At 58.9% G+C, this 15,947-nt stretch overlaps 1 protein-coding gene across 1 annotated transcript in view; it reads right to left on the bottom strand.

Annotated features, from left to right (window-relative positions):
- The window catches only part of CAMK2B (calcium/calmodulin dependent protein kinase II beta), a gene marked incomplete in the record, with an annotated part of 141,002 nt that extends 129,553 nt beyond the window's left edge, over positions 1 to 11,449 (bottom strand). Inside the window, 1 exon segment of the mRNA XM_034761678.1 lies at positions 11,324 to 11,449. Within this exon segment, the coding sequence (XP_034617569.1) occupies positions 11,324 to 11,388 (65 nt within the window).
- Between the last annotated feature and the right edge of the window lie 4,498 nt (positions 11,450 to 15,947).

Genomic DNA, 15,947 nt, shown 5'->3' with positions numbered 1-15,947 from the left:
AAAATGATTAGGGGTATGGAACGGCTTCCGTGTGAGGAGAGATTAATAAGACTGGGACTTTTCAGCTTGGAAAAGAGACAGTTAAGGGGAGATATGATTGAGGTCTATAAAATCATGACTGGTGTGGAGAAAGTAGATAAGGAAGTGTTATTTACTCCTTTTCATAACACAAGAACTAGGGGTCACCAAATGAAATAATAGGGAGCAGGTTTAAAACAAACATAAGGAAAAAGCAACAAAGAGTCCTGTGGCACCTTATAGACTAACAGACATATTGGAGCATAAGCTTTCATGGGTGAATACCCACTTTGTCAGACGTCTGACGAAGTGGGTATTCATCCACGAAAGCTTATGCTCCAATATGTCTGTTAGTCTATAAGGTGCCACAGGACTCTTTGTTGCTTTTTCCTTATGTTTGTTTTAAACCTGCTCCCTATTATTTCATTTGGTGACCCCTAGTTCTTGTGTTATGAAAAGGAGTAAATAACACTTCCTTATCTACTTTCTCCACACCAGTCATGATTTTATAGACCTCAATCATATCTCCCCTTAACTGTCTCTTTTCCAAGCTGAAAAGTCCCAGTCTTATTAATCTCTCCTCACACGGAAGCCGTTCCATACCCCTAATCATTTTTGTTGCCCTTTTCTGAACCTTTTCCAATTCCAATATATCTTTTTTGAGATGGGGTGACCACATCTGCACACAGTATTCAAGATGTGAGTGTACCATGGATTTAGACAGAGGCAATATGATATTTTCTGTCTTATTATCTATCCCTTTCTTAATGATTCCCAACATTCTGTTAGGGAAGATATCTGCTAGATGCCCGGTCCGTTCCCCAGCGGCTCAGGCCAGGCCAGAACGAACCTCTAAAGAAGCAACACACTTCAGTACCATGGAGAGAACACGCTCAGGCTCCATCTGTATGTAGCAGAACAAGCTGCCCTGGTATCATGCCATGATCCCAAAGGGTGCCAGCAGCTGTGTCCCTAGGTCTCTGAACTGTTGGGAGTTAACAGGGGGATTATAGCAGAATTTAGATGCACCGGTATCAAGACTTGGGGCCACTCTATGCCAGGTGCTCCACATGCCCCCCTGGTATCACCTTCGGTAACGCCTCTTCTTTCTCCCGTCCCGGCAGGTGTCTGCAGACTCCCCTTAGCCATCGCTTCGCCGAGCCTTCCCGGGAAGTTCCCCCCTCCAGCCTCTCTGTTTCTTGATGGTAAGCAGGCACCAAGGACCAGATGTTGTGTCTCAGGGACAGTCGCATCAGAGCTCCATAGGATTGCCTCCTCCCTGCTCTGTGACCTGATACTTCCTGATACAGAGCCCCAAACTGTGCTGGCCAGCTGTGCTGCCAGGTTGCTGTGCCCTCCGGAGGCCTTGTCTGCACCACACACCAGGCCCCAAAACTGCCCCAGGCCACTGCTCCACTGGCAGAAGTTGTAGTGTAGACAAGGCTGGCTCTAAGACAACACAGAGGTGAAACGCCGGAGTCCTGTGTACACTACAGCAGGCATTAGGGCAGCTGCACCCGTTGGCAATTCCCGGTCCTGATATTGCCGGGGCAGTTGTAGCCTACGTGTCCCCGGTGTTACTGCCTCTTCCATGGTGGAAAGGGCCAGTTTAAGTGTCTAATCAGCGTTTGCAGTGCCCAGATCTGTGGCCTGAGAACCAATGGGAGGCATGGCCCCCGCTCGGCAGACGGCATCGGTGACTTTCCTGAATCCAGTTAGACACGCAGACCCCAGCTCCTATTTCATCCACCTCACAGACCTTCCGACCAGGTTCTCCCTACCAGGGGAATAACCTGCTTCCCACCCCGCCTCTGATCTGTGTGCCCCGTTCAGCATTCAGACCAGCCCATCTCCGTCTCTACTGTGCTGATCCCAGCCCCAGCCCTGTCCTGTGCCCAGGGGAGTGGTCCAATCCCAGTGTGCGAGGAAGGGGTGGGGGTGGATGGATGGGGACTAACCAGAGCCCGTCTCCAGCTGCTCCAGGTGAAATCCCCGGACACGGTCCTGACTAGCAATCAACTACAGGAACGGCCGAAGTTCCACGGAGTATTTAACCCTCAGAGCAGGGCTCCCCCCACCCCAAAGCCTGGTCAGCACCCAGCATTTCAGGTGCAGAAGGATCTATCCCAGGAGCTCTCGCTTCTGGCCTGTCAGCAAGAAACAGCAGCCTGCATGGACTGAACAGAGAGATTGTCCCCGAGAGAGTAAGGGAGAGCCCCCTCGCCTCCCCCATATTAAAGCATAGAAACCGCCACTCACCCAGCCATGGGGTCTTTATCAAGAGCCCCTCCTGTCTATCAGGCTGCTCCTCCAGCCCCATCCTGGCAGTACACTGCAAGATATGGATCATCCCATGCCCCCAGGCGGCAGGGCAGGCCTGCTAATCCCACTGGAGTCAGGGGAGACCCGAGGCCCAGAGACGAAGGCCCAGGTTTATAAAGGTTTCCAGGCACCGTTACGCTCAGCGTTGCAAAACCTAATGGGTTTAGGAGCTGACACCTCATGTCCAAAGGGATTTAGGCACCTGACTGCCTTAAAATCTCTGGGCCTAGGTGATTAGCCCACAGCCCCCCAGGGAGTCAGTCTGGGGCCAAGCTAGTGCCTTAGCCACTGGGCCACTCTTCCTCTCTGCCCTCACCACCCCCCAGCACCAGTGCCCAGAAGCAGAGCCCAATCCTGTAGCCCCCCCCTCCACAGAAGGCCCTGCCCCCCCCCCCACTTCCTGCGATTCACCATGACTCTCAGCCAGCCAGTAACACAGAAAGTTTATTTAGATGACAGGAACAAAGCCCAAGACAGGTCTTGCAGGTAGAGACAACAGGACCCCCTCAGTCAGGTCCATCTTGGGGGGGGAGGGGCTAGGGAGGCCAGAGCCCTGTCTGGGCACCCCTCCATTTTCTCAGCCAGCCCCAAACTGAAAAAACTCCAACTGCTCCTCTGGCCTTTGTCTCTTTCCCGGGCCAGGAGGTCACCTGATCTCTTTGTTCTCCAACACCTTCAGTTGGCACCTTTGCAGGGGAGGGGCCCAGGCCATCAGTTGCCAGGAGAGAGGGCGTCGGCCATTCTCTGTGCAGACACCATCACACTGGCCCTCTAGGGCTCTGCAACAATCACACACCCCTAGACACTCAAGAAATGCATAGGGGAAACTGAGGCACCCACACAGCACTCAGAGAAAACATTAAGAACATTCCCACTTTGTCACAGAAGGAATCCCCCCCAAAAGCTGGTAGCCCCCCCCCAACCATAAACTAGAAGCAACAATGCTGAGAACAGCGATCCTCCAGGGCACATTACTGCCTCATGAATTACAGGAGCACCTACACCGGCCAGTCACAGAGCAGGGCCTGCATCGTGCTAGGCGGTGAACAAACTCAGAACAGAGGGATGCTCCCCGCTCTGGAGAGCCGACAAGCAAGACAAGAGACAACAGGTGCATACAGAAGGGAGAGCACAGTACAGGTCAGCGTGATGGCCACCAGCCCTGTGGCCGAGATCTGGTGTCGGGGAGTGGGGAGATGTGGCATCCCCATCCCTTCAACCAGAGTTCAAAGCGGAGGCTCGGCTGGGGAAAAGGGGCCAAAGCGACGGGGCTGTGGCTCTGTGCAAGTCCCCCTGCCCCCAAGGCCCATGCAGGACAACCCCTCTGAGCACCTTCCCCAAGCAAGGCAGGCTCGGGGTGTCCCCCAGCAGTTCTCCAGCATCAGCACATCTGCTCCCTGAAATCCAAAAGCCCAGACCAGCTCGGAAAGGCCCCCTGAACAGGACATGGTCCGGGCCTGCCAGGTGACCTGCTACCCCCTTCAGCCGTTCTAACAGCCCTGCCCCGCAGGCACCCGGGCCCCACCTGCTGCAAAGATGGCACCAGTTGTCCCAGAGAACCCAGCCCCGGGAGACACTCACACCCGGCTCTCGGTGGGCTGGGATGGTGCCTGGGGAGAGCTCAGAACCAACCCAGCCAGCGAGGCTCCCATTGGGACCAACAGCAGCAAAATGGGATGGGCAGCAAGCAGTGGGTCAGAGACCCCAGCACGGGCACCCTGGCGAGAACAGGAGGAAGAGGGAACCGTCCAGCGTCCCTGATGCCTCTGACCTAGGCAAGCGGGAGCTAAAGCACAGAGTTGGGAGCCAGGACTCCTGGGTTCTTCCCCAACTCTGCCACTGGGTAGATCTGACCTCACCCGTGCCGCGTCCCTGCTCTGCCCCTCTGTAAAGGGGGGGTAATGAAACCCACCTCGCTGCAGGCTCTGAGAGGCCGACGACACTGCGCTAACACTAAGGCAGGCCCAGCCTGCAGATGGAAAGTGCCGGGGAAGGATTATGGCTGACAATCCTGGCAATGAACAGGGGCAGGGGGGCACTGCCTCCTCCTGGAGAGAGTCAGCTACTTCAGGAGCCTCCCTGTGTGTCATAGTCTCTGTACTGCTAACACCTGGATTCTCAGGTGGCCGGGGGATCTGGGGCCCCGACCCTGCAGCGACATGCATGGTGCCCTGGGCTGGCTGCGTTAGAAAACCCAGCCAGCGAGGGCAGGAACAGTGCGGAGCAGCAGCAGCCGCCTCAGCACACGGTGCTGTTATGAGCCTGTGTTTGCCAGCGCAGTCTGTTGCCATGGAAACGCCGGGTGCCCCGGATTGAGGATTGCTGCAGGGGGTGAGGAAGCGAGCGTGGGCGGGAAGACGGGAGGCGGGGCGGGGGAAGCACTGGGCAGGGGCACAGGATGGCAGGAGCGAGGAGTTCCTCAGGGTGGAATGAGGGGGGCCCTGACCAGCCTCCAGAGCCAGCTGCATTGCTCGCGGGCACAGAGGGGCAGCCACAGTAAGTGACAGCCCTCCCACTCCATCCAGAAACAAGCCTATTCCCCGGGGGAGGCGGTGATGGAAAGGAACAGGCTCACATCCTGCCCCGGCACTGGTTTACCTCTGCACCAAGCCCTGGCTTGCCAGACAGCTTTCCCATTTCCACACCTGGCAGCCGGCATGTCAGGGGCAGGGGACCCGCGCACTCTGCTCCCTCACAGAGCAAGATGCCCCATCCCGGGCAGCAGCCAGCGATGTTGGTGCAAGGAGCGGGCTGGCCGAGCCAGCAGAGAGGGCCGGCAGGGGTCCCCCAGGGTCCGGTTTGTTCTGCCCCACGTGTTGCCCGCAGATGCTCTGCTGGGGAAGGGGCTGGGGGCCTCCAACTCGCAGGCCCCATCCTGCTCCTGGTCCTGCAGAACAGCAAGCGCCAGAGGGTTTTCCCGGTGTCTAATTCCTGCCCTCTGCAGCCCCGAGAACCTCTCCAAACCTCACCCGAGGCCGGGCTCCCCCTTCAATCACTGCTCATTGCCGCCTTCATCCCGCACTGCTGTGCTGCCCATCGCCTTTGTCCCCTCGTGGCATAACCCGACCAGGCAGCACCACTCCACCGTGGGCCGGGCCATGTCATCCATGCGCCGCCCTTGCTCCAAGCCCTCTGGGGCCCGGCTGTAATCCTCTCGATGGCGCTAACCCCACTCTGCGTTCGCTGGGACTCCCCAGTTCCCCACAGCCTGGCAGGCAGAACCACCACCAACTTCCCTGGGGCCGACAGAGCCAGGGGCGCAGACACTCACGCCCCGATCCACGCGGCCCTAACCCCAGACTACGGCCTCCCCCAGGACGCACCGCCCAGGGTGCACAGCACCGGCCCGGCATGGTCTATAACCCCAGCTTCCCAACACTGCAGGGCTGGATGAGCCCCCCAAGGGCCAGTTTCTCCCCCCACAGAACAGCAGACCCCCCCCTCCATGAGAGTGTTGTCATCCCCCGGAGGCGCTGCCCAGCCAGGCACTGAGTACATTTCTGCTCACACCCCCGCTGCTGCTGTTGTTTCTTCCGATCCAAACGGCTAACAAGCCTTCAGCTGAACGGGGAAGAGGGCAAGGGAAGGACAGGGCCTTGCCAGCGTCTCAGGGCAACGCAATCAAGGCCGAGCGTTAAACCCCTTCCCAGAGCTGAGCACCCGCCTGTGGCTAGCAGGGGCCCAGAGCCGCTGCCGTTCAGCGAGATGCCAGGTGTCCCGGCAGGGAGCAGTCACAGAGAGAGGATGGGCAGTGGCAAAGGGAGGGTGATTGGAGCAGCCATCTGTTCCGGAGCTGGCAGAGCCCCGCATGAGAGGGAGGATGGCACCTCCCAGCTGGTCTGACTGGCACCACAGCCCAGGGATAGGATAAAAATGGCAGGGTGAGCTGGGGCAGGGAGGGGAAGCCTGAGCTGGGAGAGGCTGCGAGCTTCTAAACAGGTGCCAGGGCCTAGCCAGGGTTGCGTCAGTGCCCAGGGCTGGCACTTTGATCAACCAGAGGGTTTGGGGCTAGTCAGGGCAGCCCCACGCTGCCCACTGGCCTCACCCCAGAGGCACTTCCAGGCCAGATCAGCCGTGGGGCCCCACTCCTGTCTCAGACACTGGCACCCTGTAGCCACCAGTTCTGGAAAAACCTCCCCATGGGGACATTCCCCCTAGAGACTAGTTCCTGCGCTGAGGCCAGGCTGGGGTGTTAGATGAGACCCCCTTCTTTTATACCTAGCTGCTAATGCCTGTAACTGAGAACTGTCTATTTCACTGTCCAGCTAACTGTCCAATCCTCTCGCAAACCTCACTGAGCTCCAGACCTCGGTCAGATCTTGCGGCGGTGAGTTCCACCGGCTAATTACCCAATATGCAATAATTGTCTTTCCCGGTTTCAGCCAGCTGCCTTTTGGTCCCACTCCCCGGCCCCTTGTGCTTGTATTATGATGAAGGGTAAATATTGGCGCACCTGCTCTATTTTAGACCCCTGCGTCTTGTGCCTGCATCATTCATTGGTTGTTCCACTCGACTTCGCCCCGAAGGTAGCAGACAGAGCACTGGAATGGGCCTTGACAGCGGCACTCAGCTCGCTGCAGTATGTCCGCCACCATCCCCTCCCAATGCTCAGTTTGATTCCCTTCACATGGATGGACAAGCTCCTGGACCTGGCGAAGGAGACCCTCTCATGCCTCGGTAGCTGGGGTGAGGAATCAGACATCGCCATAAGGCCCTGCAGCTGGGGGCAGCCCTCAGAGACCTCTCTACGCTAGGACAGGCAGCGTGGCCTAGTGCCTAGAGCAACTCAACTGGGACTCTGGAGAGCTGGGTTCAGGTTCTGCCACCAGCCTGCTGGGTGACCCTGGGTAAGTCACTTCCCCGCTCTGGGCCTCAGTCTTCCCCCCTATGAAGCACTTTGAAACCCACTAGTGGAGAATGGGACGTCAGAGCCAGGCATTCGTTGCTTCATACTCTTAGAGGTGCTGGGCCCATAAACACCCCTCGCCGGCCCAGCTGCTGCTTTTCACTCCCTTGGCCACGTTCCTTTCCAAGCCCAAGGCCCCCAAGCGTGCGTCAGGGCGGCAGACAGGCAGGGCCTGCACCCCAGGAGACAGGCGACTGCCCCAGCCAGCAGCCCCAGCCTCTCCCGAATGGTTCCTGGAAGCCGCCCGCTGTTTATTCCACAGGGCTCCGCACAGCAGCGTGGGGAGGGCCCGCGGTCGCACACCCCGCAGCCCAGCTTGGCTATTATTTATTGGCCGAGCTGCCTCGGGGCAGGGATCTACGTGCTGCCCAATAGCCCCGCCACCAGCCCCCTCCACACCAAAGGGCCTTCGTGGAAAAGTGACCCTCCTAGTCCCCCAAGTGATCAAAGCCCGGTGCACCCGAAGGACAGGATAGCAGGGGGCATGCTTCAGCGGAGACACCCCCGGCATGGGTAAATAGGAGCCTCACTGAGAAAGTCCTGGGGATCAAGAGCAGGCCACACGTAGCCAGGGGCAGGGAGCCGGGTCAGCTCTCCAAGCAGGCTGGGCCCAGCTCACGAAGAGACCCCCCCCGCATCGCACTGGGCTCCGAGCAGACTGGCAGCCACTTCTGATCTGCTTAGCTATTTCAAACACATCCATCACCTCGGTATCCGAGCTCCACCACGGTCCACGAGCAGCCTCACTTCAGCACCCGTGGGGCAGCTGCTGTGTCCCTGCAGGGGGCTTAGTCCTCAGGCTTGGACACGCCAAGCGTGCCGAAGTGAGAATTTGCTGTAGTATTTTTATGCCTCAGTTTCCCCACACATTAGATGGCTACCCGGTGAGGAGTGGGAGGAAGAAGGGTTACATTTGCTCTCAGGGAAGACTAAGGGACATAAATGCAGGTGGAATGAACAGGGGAAGCGCTGGCTGACCTGGAAACTGAGGGGGAGAGAGACGTACGCGCCAGAAACGAAGTTCACTACAGGTCTGCTCTGGGCCGACCCGGATGGGCACACTTTAACCTTCCTTTCTCTAGGCCAACCTCAGGACTTCCTGCGCTGCCTTCCAGGTGACTAACAAACCCACCCGCTGCAAAGGCCGGGCGAGGTGCGTTCTCCCTGCAGAGCATTCCTGTCCCCGGGGAGACTGGCAGGAGGAGCTTGTGGCGCGAAGCAGGAGTGCGGGAGCCTCCGGGGCTCAGTCTCCGGTGGCTGCGAGGCCACGTGGCCTACCCCAAAGGCACAGCAAGCCCCCCTTGGGATCTGACACATCGAAGGGGTTCCTCCAGGAGGCTGTTCCGAAGCTGGGGGCGTAGCCAGGCGTCTTCCCGGCAGCTCACCGATGGCTCGGAGGAAGGCTCGCCGACAAGCACGCCAGCCAGTTCTGGAGCAGCCCTGCAGTGCCTGGCTCTCCTCGGACAGCACTGTCCGGCTCCTCTGGGGGCGGGCTCCTGACCTTTGTTTCCAAGGCCCTGGAAGTCAGTCCCATTGCTGCCCTTCTGCAGGCCCCGTTCTGTTTTACAGCGCTCACGCCACCTCCTCGCTCTGCCGAATTCATGCCTGTCAAAGAGCCTCCACAGAAACGTGGAAGCCCAGCGGTCGTGTTCTGCAGCAGGAAGGGAGGGTCCCTCTCTATACAGCTCTGGCAAAGACCCCCCCCACACACACACATACTCCCAGCATGTGCCCTCAGCGCCGTCCCTCCCAGATGCCTCATGTTCTGCACCCTTCCAGGGCACATTCAACACCTGGGACCACCATGACTATGTCTCTGAGCACCCCACAATCTTCAGCCTGTTTCTCCTCCTCGCTCCAACTCTGGAGGGAAGGGCTGAGCTGGTATCCCCAGTGAACACATGAGAACGAAGGCCCACAGAGACAGGGTGACTCGCCCTGGGTCACAGAGCGTCACTCCACAGACACCAATTCCGGTCCCCCCTATGACCCAGCCACCGGCCCCTCTCTCTGTAGCAAGGAGGGGACAATCTCTCTCTATACCTCTGGGCAGAGCCCACCTGGCATCTTGTGTTCGTTTCTGGGCGCCCGACTACTATGAGCATTCTCAGAGCGCTTAGAGGCTCCAGTCCCGGCCCGACCCTGTTGTGCCAGGCGCTGGATAGACACGGAACCAAAAGAGTCCCCACCCCAAAGCGCTGTCCATCCAAGTAGCGGATGTAGAAAAACTGGCAGGGGTTCCCAGCCAAACAACACAGGCGGCTGCGAGCTGGGTTATAAGGAAAGACTGTGAGAGCTAAATCCATACAGCTCAGCCAAGTGGCTGAGGGATGGGGCAGCAGGAGAATTATTGTAGGATGTTTAAACCTTCCAGGCACGCTGCAAAGTCCATGTTTGTTTGCAGGCCTTTGGGAAGGGATGCATGCAGGTGGGCGTTGAGACAGGTCGTTATGGGGTGGCCAGACTTGCATTAAAGATGGAGCAGTTTGCAAGGAATGGAATATTTTCAGGGGTTGCGAAATGGCAGGGCCAAGATTATCCCAGTTTGGGGGGGAGGCTCAATTGGGGCACCCCAAATTCAGCTTGAGACACCCCAAGAGGTCCTGAGTCTGGGCTACTGCCAAGTACCAGCTCTCCGAAACCCAGGCCGCTTTAAGGGGTCTCAGCCTGGAGATGCCCCAAAAGGCCAGTGACTTCTGACAGCCACGGAGCACGGGTGTAAAATGTACGCCACTGGCATGCTGAGGGAGATGCTCCCCACCAGCCGGACTTCTTGGGGGGCAGCTGGGGTGGGGAAAGCCCCCTCAGTAGGCAGCACTGAGTGCCAGCCCCCAGGCACGAGGCCGGGTCCCAGCGTGGGTGTGCAGATGGCAGGGTGCCCACATCGCGCACTCTCCCAGTAGCACAAGGGCAGACCCCAGCAGGGAACACATGGCAGCCCCAGCCCCTACTCACTGGAGGGGCAGCTATGCCAGCCCCCAGCTGGGCGCTAGTGACCTGTAGGCACCGGGGGGAGGGGGGGGGAGAAGGGGCGCTGAACCAACCTGCCAGGGTAGCTCCTCCCCCTGGCCAGCCCGCTCTGTGGCACCACTACTCCAGAGCCCTGGCGCACTGATCTTCCCCGGGTGGGGACCCCCCTCCCAGCTCCCCTCCTCCAGCGCCAGCACATGGCCCTGAATGCAAAGAGGGGTGATTGCTGCCAGCCCAGTGCAGGGTGCCAGGGTGGGTGGAGTCTTCCCCAGCCCAGGGGCATCACCAAGAGCGCCCCCTCCCAGCCAAAAATCAGCGGTGGTGTTGGGGGGGGGGGGGGGGCTTCTAAATGCAACTCATGACCGAGGAGCAGGCTGGCGAAGGCCGGTCTCCGGGGCTGCGCCGGACCAGGCAGACAAACCACTGCAGTGGGGGCGAGGGGGCTGGGTGAGCCCCGCAGAACCGGCTGCCTAAAAATACCGGCGCGGCTGCAGGAGCCTATAAATACGCGGCGAGCCCGAGCCGGAGGGGGGGCGGGGAGGACCCAGCGCCGCAGGGGAGCCGGGGGCGGGGGGGTCTAGGGTTTCTGGCACAAGGGACCCGCTGAAGGGCTAGTGCCATTCTCCAGATGGTTCCCATTCCTCCTGCAACATGCGTCACGGCTGCGAGCTCCGGCCGGCAAGCGAGCCCCCAGCCCCCGCTGCCACTCGCGGCCGGGCGAGCCCAGCCCCGGCACATGGCAAGTAGTAGGACGCCCCCCCGGGGGAGGGGGGCAGCTGGCAACCAGAGCAGCCTGGGCCAGGCTCCCCCCCCCACACACACACTAGGGAACCCCCAGCACGGTGACACCCCAGAGCCAGCAGCCACCTTCCAGCCACCCCCGCGGGGCTTCCCCCCCGGCCCGTGCGCCCAGGGCGCAATGGAGAGCGCACCCCCTGCCCCGCACCCGTTCCGGGGGGGGGGGGGGGCAGCACCCCCGGCTCCTCCCACCAGGCCCTGTAACGGGGGAGGGGAATGACCCCCAGCTTCCCCCACCCCCGAGGGGCGCAGCCCCCCTCGGACGCCCCGGCCCCAGGCGCGCCGCTGGCTCCAGACGCGGCTCCTTACTTGCCAATTTCCTCGTACAGCTGGTACTCGTCGGTGAAGCGGGTGCAGGTCACGGTGGTTGCCATCGCGGCTGCCGCTTCGCTCCGCAATGAGCTGGGCTCCGGCTCCGCCTGGCAGCGGGGGAGGGAGGGGCTGGCAGGGGCGGGGGCAGGAGCCACCCAGCCCGCTGCGCTCCGAGGCTCCCTGCGAGCGGCGAGTCCCCCCACCCCGGCGGAGGAGCAAGGGCCAGCCGCCCGGGGACCCCCGCAGCCCGGGGAGGGGAACGGCCAGCCCAGCGACCCCCCGCACCCAGGGCATGGGGTGGTGTCAGGCCCCCCCAGGGGCCCTCGGGGCACCCCACAATACCCCCAGTGGAGGGGGGAGTGCCAGCCCCACATCATTAGGGGCCCCCCAACCAGAAGCCATGGAGCCTCCCCATTCACAGAGATCCCCCCCTTAGAACCAGCCCACCAGTGTACCCCCCCCAAAAGCCCCAGGGTCCCCAGACCCCACAATTTCTAGCCCCTCCCCACTCCCACCCCACGGAGCCAGGGCCCCTCCCGGAGACGGAGAGGGACACAGACCCCTTGGTGTTTGGAACCTGGGCTCCACTGGGAGGGGAGCTTGGGGGGAGATGGTGAATGTGGTCTGGTTTTTGCTTGACTGGTCTCTGTTTCTTATTGTGGCCAGCCAGGCAAAAATACAGGCCAGGGTCTGTCCAGGGCCAAGACCTTTACTAAGGAGTGGGCACCTTGGTTCTGCCCTGGGACAGGGCCCCTCCCTTCCGCATCAGTCCCTTGCCCCTGGATCCAGAGGTCATGGGGCTGGGCGATAAAGGGCCATTAAAGCACAATATAGCACCACTGCCCAGTCTGAGAGAGGTGGGCCCATCACCCTGCACCCCCACATGCCAGCCTATTGCACCTAGAGCCAGGGAGCGATGGAGCCGGGGGCTGCACAGCTGTAAGGATATTTCAGGACCATCATCCAGGTTCTCATAGGCCCTTACAGGGGGGTTCGCCTGGTCATGGTGGAACTCCGGGTGATGGACCCTCTACACAGCAAGGTCAGTGCCCGAGACAGGGCTGCCCCAGGGCCTGGTCCCTGCCTGTGTGGCAAACTCCCCCCCCCCACACCAATCCAAGCAGCGCTGCCAGACCCACCCAGAGCCCCCCACTCCTAGATACCCACCCCAGAGTCCCCCCCCAGGCCCAGAGGCCCCCACTTCTGCTCCAAGTGCCAGGTGCATTCCTTGACCTTGCCTCCTCCAACAGACATACACAGCAAGAGGCACATTTAAATAAAACAAACAATCCGACCCAAACAAGCCACTCCCCCTGCCACATCCCTCTCCCCCCCTGGGGAGAGGCTGAAGCAAACACCCCCACAGATGTGTCCTTGAGTGTGACTGGGAGGTACTCAGATCCTACCGTAATAAGCATGGAGAAGAACCCCTTCGCCCGCACCAGCTCCAGCTGAGTTATCCCCCAAGATTGGTTTGGGAATCATTCACTCTTCAGGGCTGCTCAGCAAGGGCACAGGTGTGATCACACTTCCGCCCGTGGGCCCCAGGTGTATGCGCTAACTAGCCCTGCGTGACCAGGCCTCGTAGTCCCAGTTGTTCCCGGGCTCTGGCCGGGGGTTTGCACCATCCTAGTTGCGAAAGGGGCAGAGGCATCCTCATGGCCACCACAATGAACTGGGTTAGAGCCAACAATCTGCCCTGGGTAGAGAGCACAGCAGTCGGGCTGGTCCCTGACCCATAGACAACTATCATTTTGGTTGCTAGAAATCTGAACTAATCCCACATCGCTCTTATAGACAGATCTCCCAGCACTTTCCCAAGAAGGTCAGTATCCTTATTCTCATTTTATAGATGGGGAAACTGAGGCACAGAGATGGCGGGGGAGGGGATTGACTTGCCCAAGGTCACTGACAGGGGAGTGGCAGGGCTGGGAGGAGATTCCAGGTCTCTTAAGTTCCGGTCCAGTGCTCTGTCCATCATCCGCCCCCATTCAGCATGGACATCATTGCTAATCGGTAACAGCAGGATGTGTATGGTGCTAGTGGGGGTGGGGAGGAGCGTTCACACTCCATAGGGTGTGAAGGCAGATTCCTGTTATAGCTTCTGTGACAGGGCTCAAGGGAACGCTGCTGGCTTTAGACCTAGGAAATTTCCGTGTCCACGATCCAGGGAAGGAGAAAAAGCTCTGCTAACGAGACCCAGCTCTGGCTCCATCAGGGTGCCTGGGCTGATCACAACACTGCGCAGCACCACAGCAGCCTCTCCTGACTTGACACGTCCTGACTCGGCCAAGCTGGCTGTCCCGGTCTGGGAGAACCCCCGTGCGGTGAGCTGGTTTCCAAGGCCGGGCCAGCATAGCTGGAGAGCAGCGGTGTCTACAGAGAACCCAGCGCAGGGTCCCTCCTGTGAGAGTGATGCTGCGTAAGGGGCATCCTGCCAGCATCATCTGGAGCAGGAGATGGAGCCGGGGCAGAACGTGCAACTGGAAATGAAGGATGCAGAATTAGCCCAGCAGGAAACTCCAGGGGGAAATCGTGCTTGTTGAGATGGAGCTCAGAGTCCCACAGCTACAAATCTGATGAACCATGTAGCCCTGGGGATGGGGGGGTCACCCACCAGCTGGTGCACCGCCTCATGAGCAGGGTGTAGCAGCTTCTTCATCTCTGGCACCCCTGTCCACGGTTACACCAATCCAGGCTTTAAAACCAGGAGTCAGCCCTCCCCAGAACCACGAGATCAGCTTAAAAACCAGGAGATTTTAAATGACAACATTAGAGGGTCTTTCGAATGGGTTCCTGGGCACAGAGCCTGGCGGGGTCACCTTTGCAAGCTCTTCTCCACAACTAGGAGAGAGACGCTTGCCTTTTTTAAAAATTAAAGTGGAGAGTCTCACACAATCACCTGACTCCAGGAGCTGGGGCTTTAAGAAACACGGCAGCGATCACAACGGAATACAAAGGAACTGAGATGAGAGGCACGGCCCAAAGCGAGAGAGCCTTACCGGCTCTGCGTGGAGGGATGCCCTGAACGCTTCCGGGATGTGTTCCCCGTCGCTACACAGCAGCCTCACCACTCGGCACACAGGGGCCTGCATCGTCACAGGTATTTCCGGGGGAACCAGGCTCCTAAGCGCCTTTGAGGATGGGGGCCAGGCTGCCTTCTTTCCAGGAGCCCGTGTGCCTTCAGCTAGGTGCCAGACATGGGAGATGCTGTTTGCACCGGGAGTTTTTTGGCCAAACGATTCCCATCGATGCGGCTTGTACATCTCACCCTTCAAGCCGGCCACTGCGTGACAGAAGCCACTCAACGAGCGTGTCTGTCTACCCTGCATCTGTCCTGCCTCGTGGATTAATAATAAATGTCTATTTCTTTTATAGCCCTTTCCATCACTAGATCTGTTACTCCTCCCAGCGCCCCCTGGGAAGTAGGGAAGCATTAGTATCTGTAAAATGGGAAACTGAGGTACAGGGAGGCTATATGACTTTTTGAATGAGGGTTTTAAGGCCCGGCTTGACAAAGCCCTGGCTGGGATGATTTAGTTGGGGATTGGTCCTGCTTTGAGCAGGGGTTTGGACTAGATGACCTCCTGGGGTCCCTTCCAACCCTGATATTCTATGACTTGCTCAAGGGCACTGGAAGTCCGTGACGGAGCAGGACATGACCACTGGGTTCCCATGTGCTCTAAAAACTGAGCCGTTCTTCCTCCTTGGAAGTGTGGGGGACAGGGACTGTGTGCTCTGCTCTGTGAAGGCACCTGGCAGAATGGAGCCCTGATCGCAGCTGGTCCCTGGGCACTCCAGTAATAAATATGATTATTAATAATAAGCGACTGACACACAGGACACCTGTGTTTTGTTGCATGTGACACTGTCACTGACAGGTTCTAATGGTTTTTAACTCCCAAACCTGGTGCTAAAGATGGTTTCTCATTGTGTCAATTAACTACCAAGCTGCTTAGAAGCCAACTCCCCGGGTAAAATAGAAACGCTAGCCCGTGCAGCCAGGAATCAGCAGTTGGTCTGTCCGGAGCCTGGTTGATCCCTAGCACAGCTTCTCCCACTGGAGCTAAAGGAAGCTTTGAGTACATTCAAATGCTGTCCTAGTTTCACTAAAACTAGGATTGAAACCCGTTTTCCTTAAACCGGCGCCAAAGGCCGTGCAGACTCTAAATGTGTCTGGATTCAGGTGTATTTCAGTTCAGCGTAAGTCACTTGGGAATTGATTTAAACGAACTCAAAGCCGGTCACTTCTCTAAACAGGTGCAAGTTAAAGCCTTGCAACCCTCTCGGACAGACAGGGCCTAAATTGTCCTCTGTAGGGACCAGCCACTAGAGGGCGTGATGCAGCTGTTTGCTAGACAGCAGGAGGAAGGCGGGAAGCAGGATTCCTGGGTTCTGTTCTGGGGCCTGGGAGGGGAGTGATGTCTAATGGTTAGCCCAGCAGTGACCTGTACATAGATCTGGCACATTCACTCTAAGTAGCAGTGTGGCTGAAACTCAGGTGCGTCGTATGAGCGACCTGGATTCTAATCCCAGTTCTACCAGGAATGCCCTTGTGTGTCCTCTCAGCGCGTTTATTGGGGAAAAGGGTCGTTTCCTGGAGCACGAGGCCTTGCTCGGG

This window comes from Trachemys scripta, chromosome 2, assembly GCF_013100865.1.
Source record: "Trachemys scripta elegans isolate TJP31775 chromosome 2, CAS_Tse_1.0, whole genome shotgun sequence".
Classification (NCBI taxonomy): domain Eukaryota; kingdom Metazoa; phylum Chordata; order Testudines; family Emydidae; genus Trachemys; species Trachemys scripta.
The sequence above is the reverse complement of the archived record's forward strand: the minus strand, read 5'-3'. Positions and strand labels throughout refer to the sequence as shown.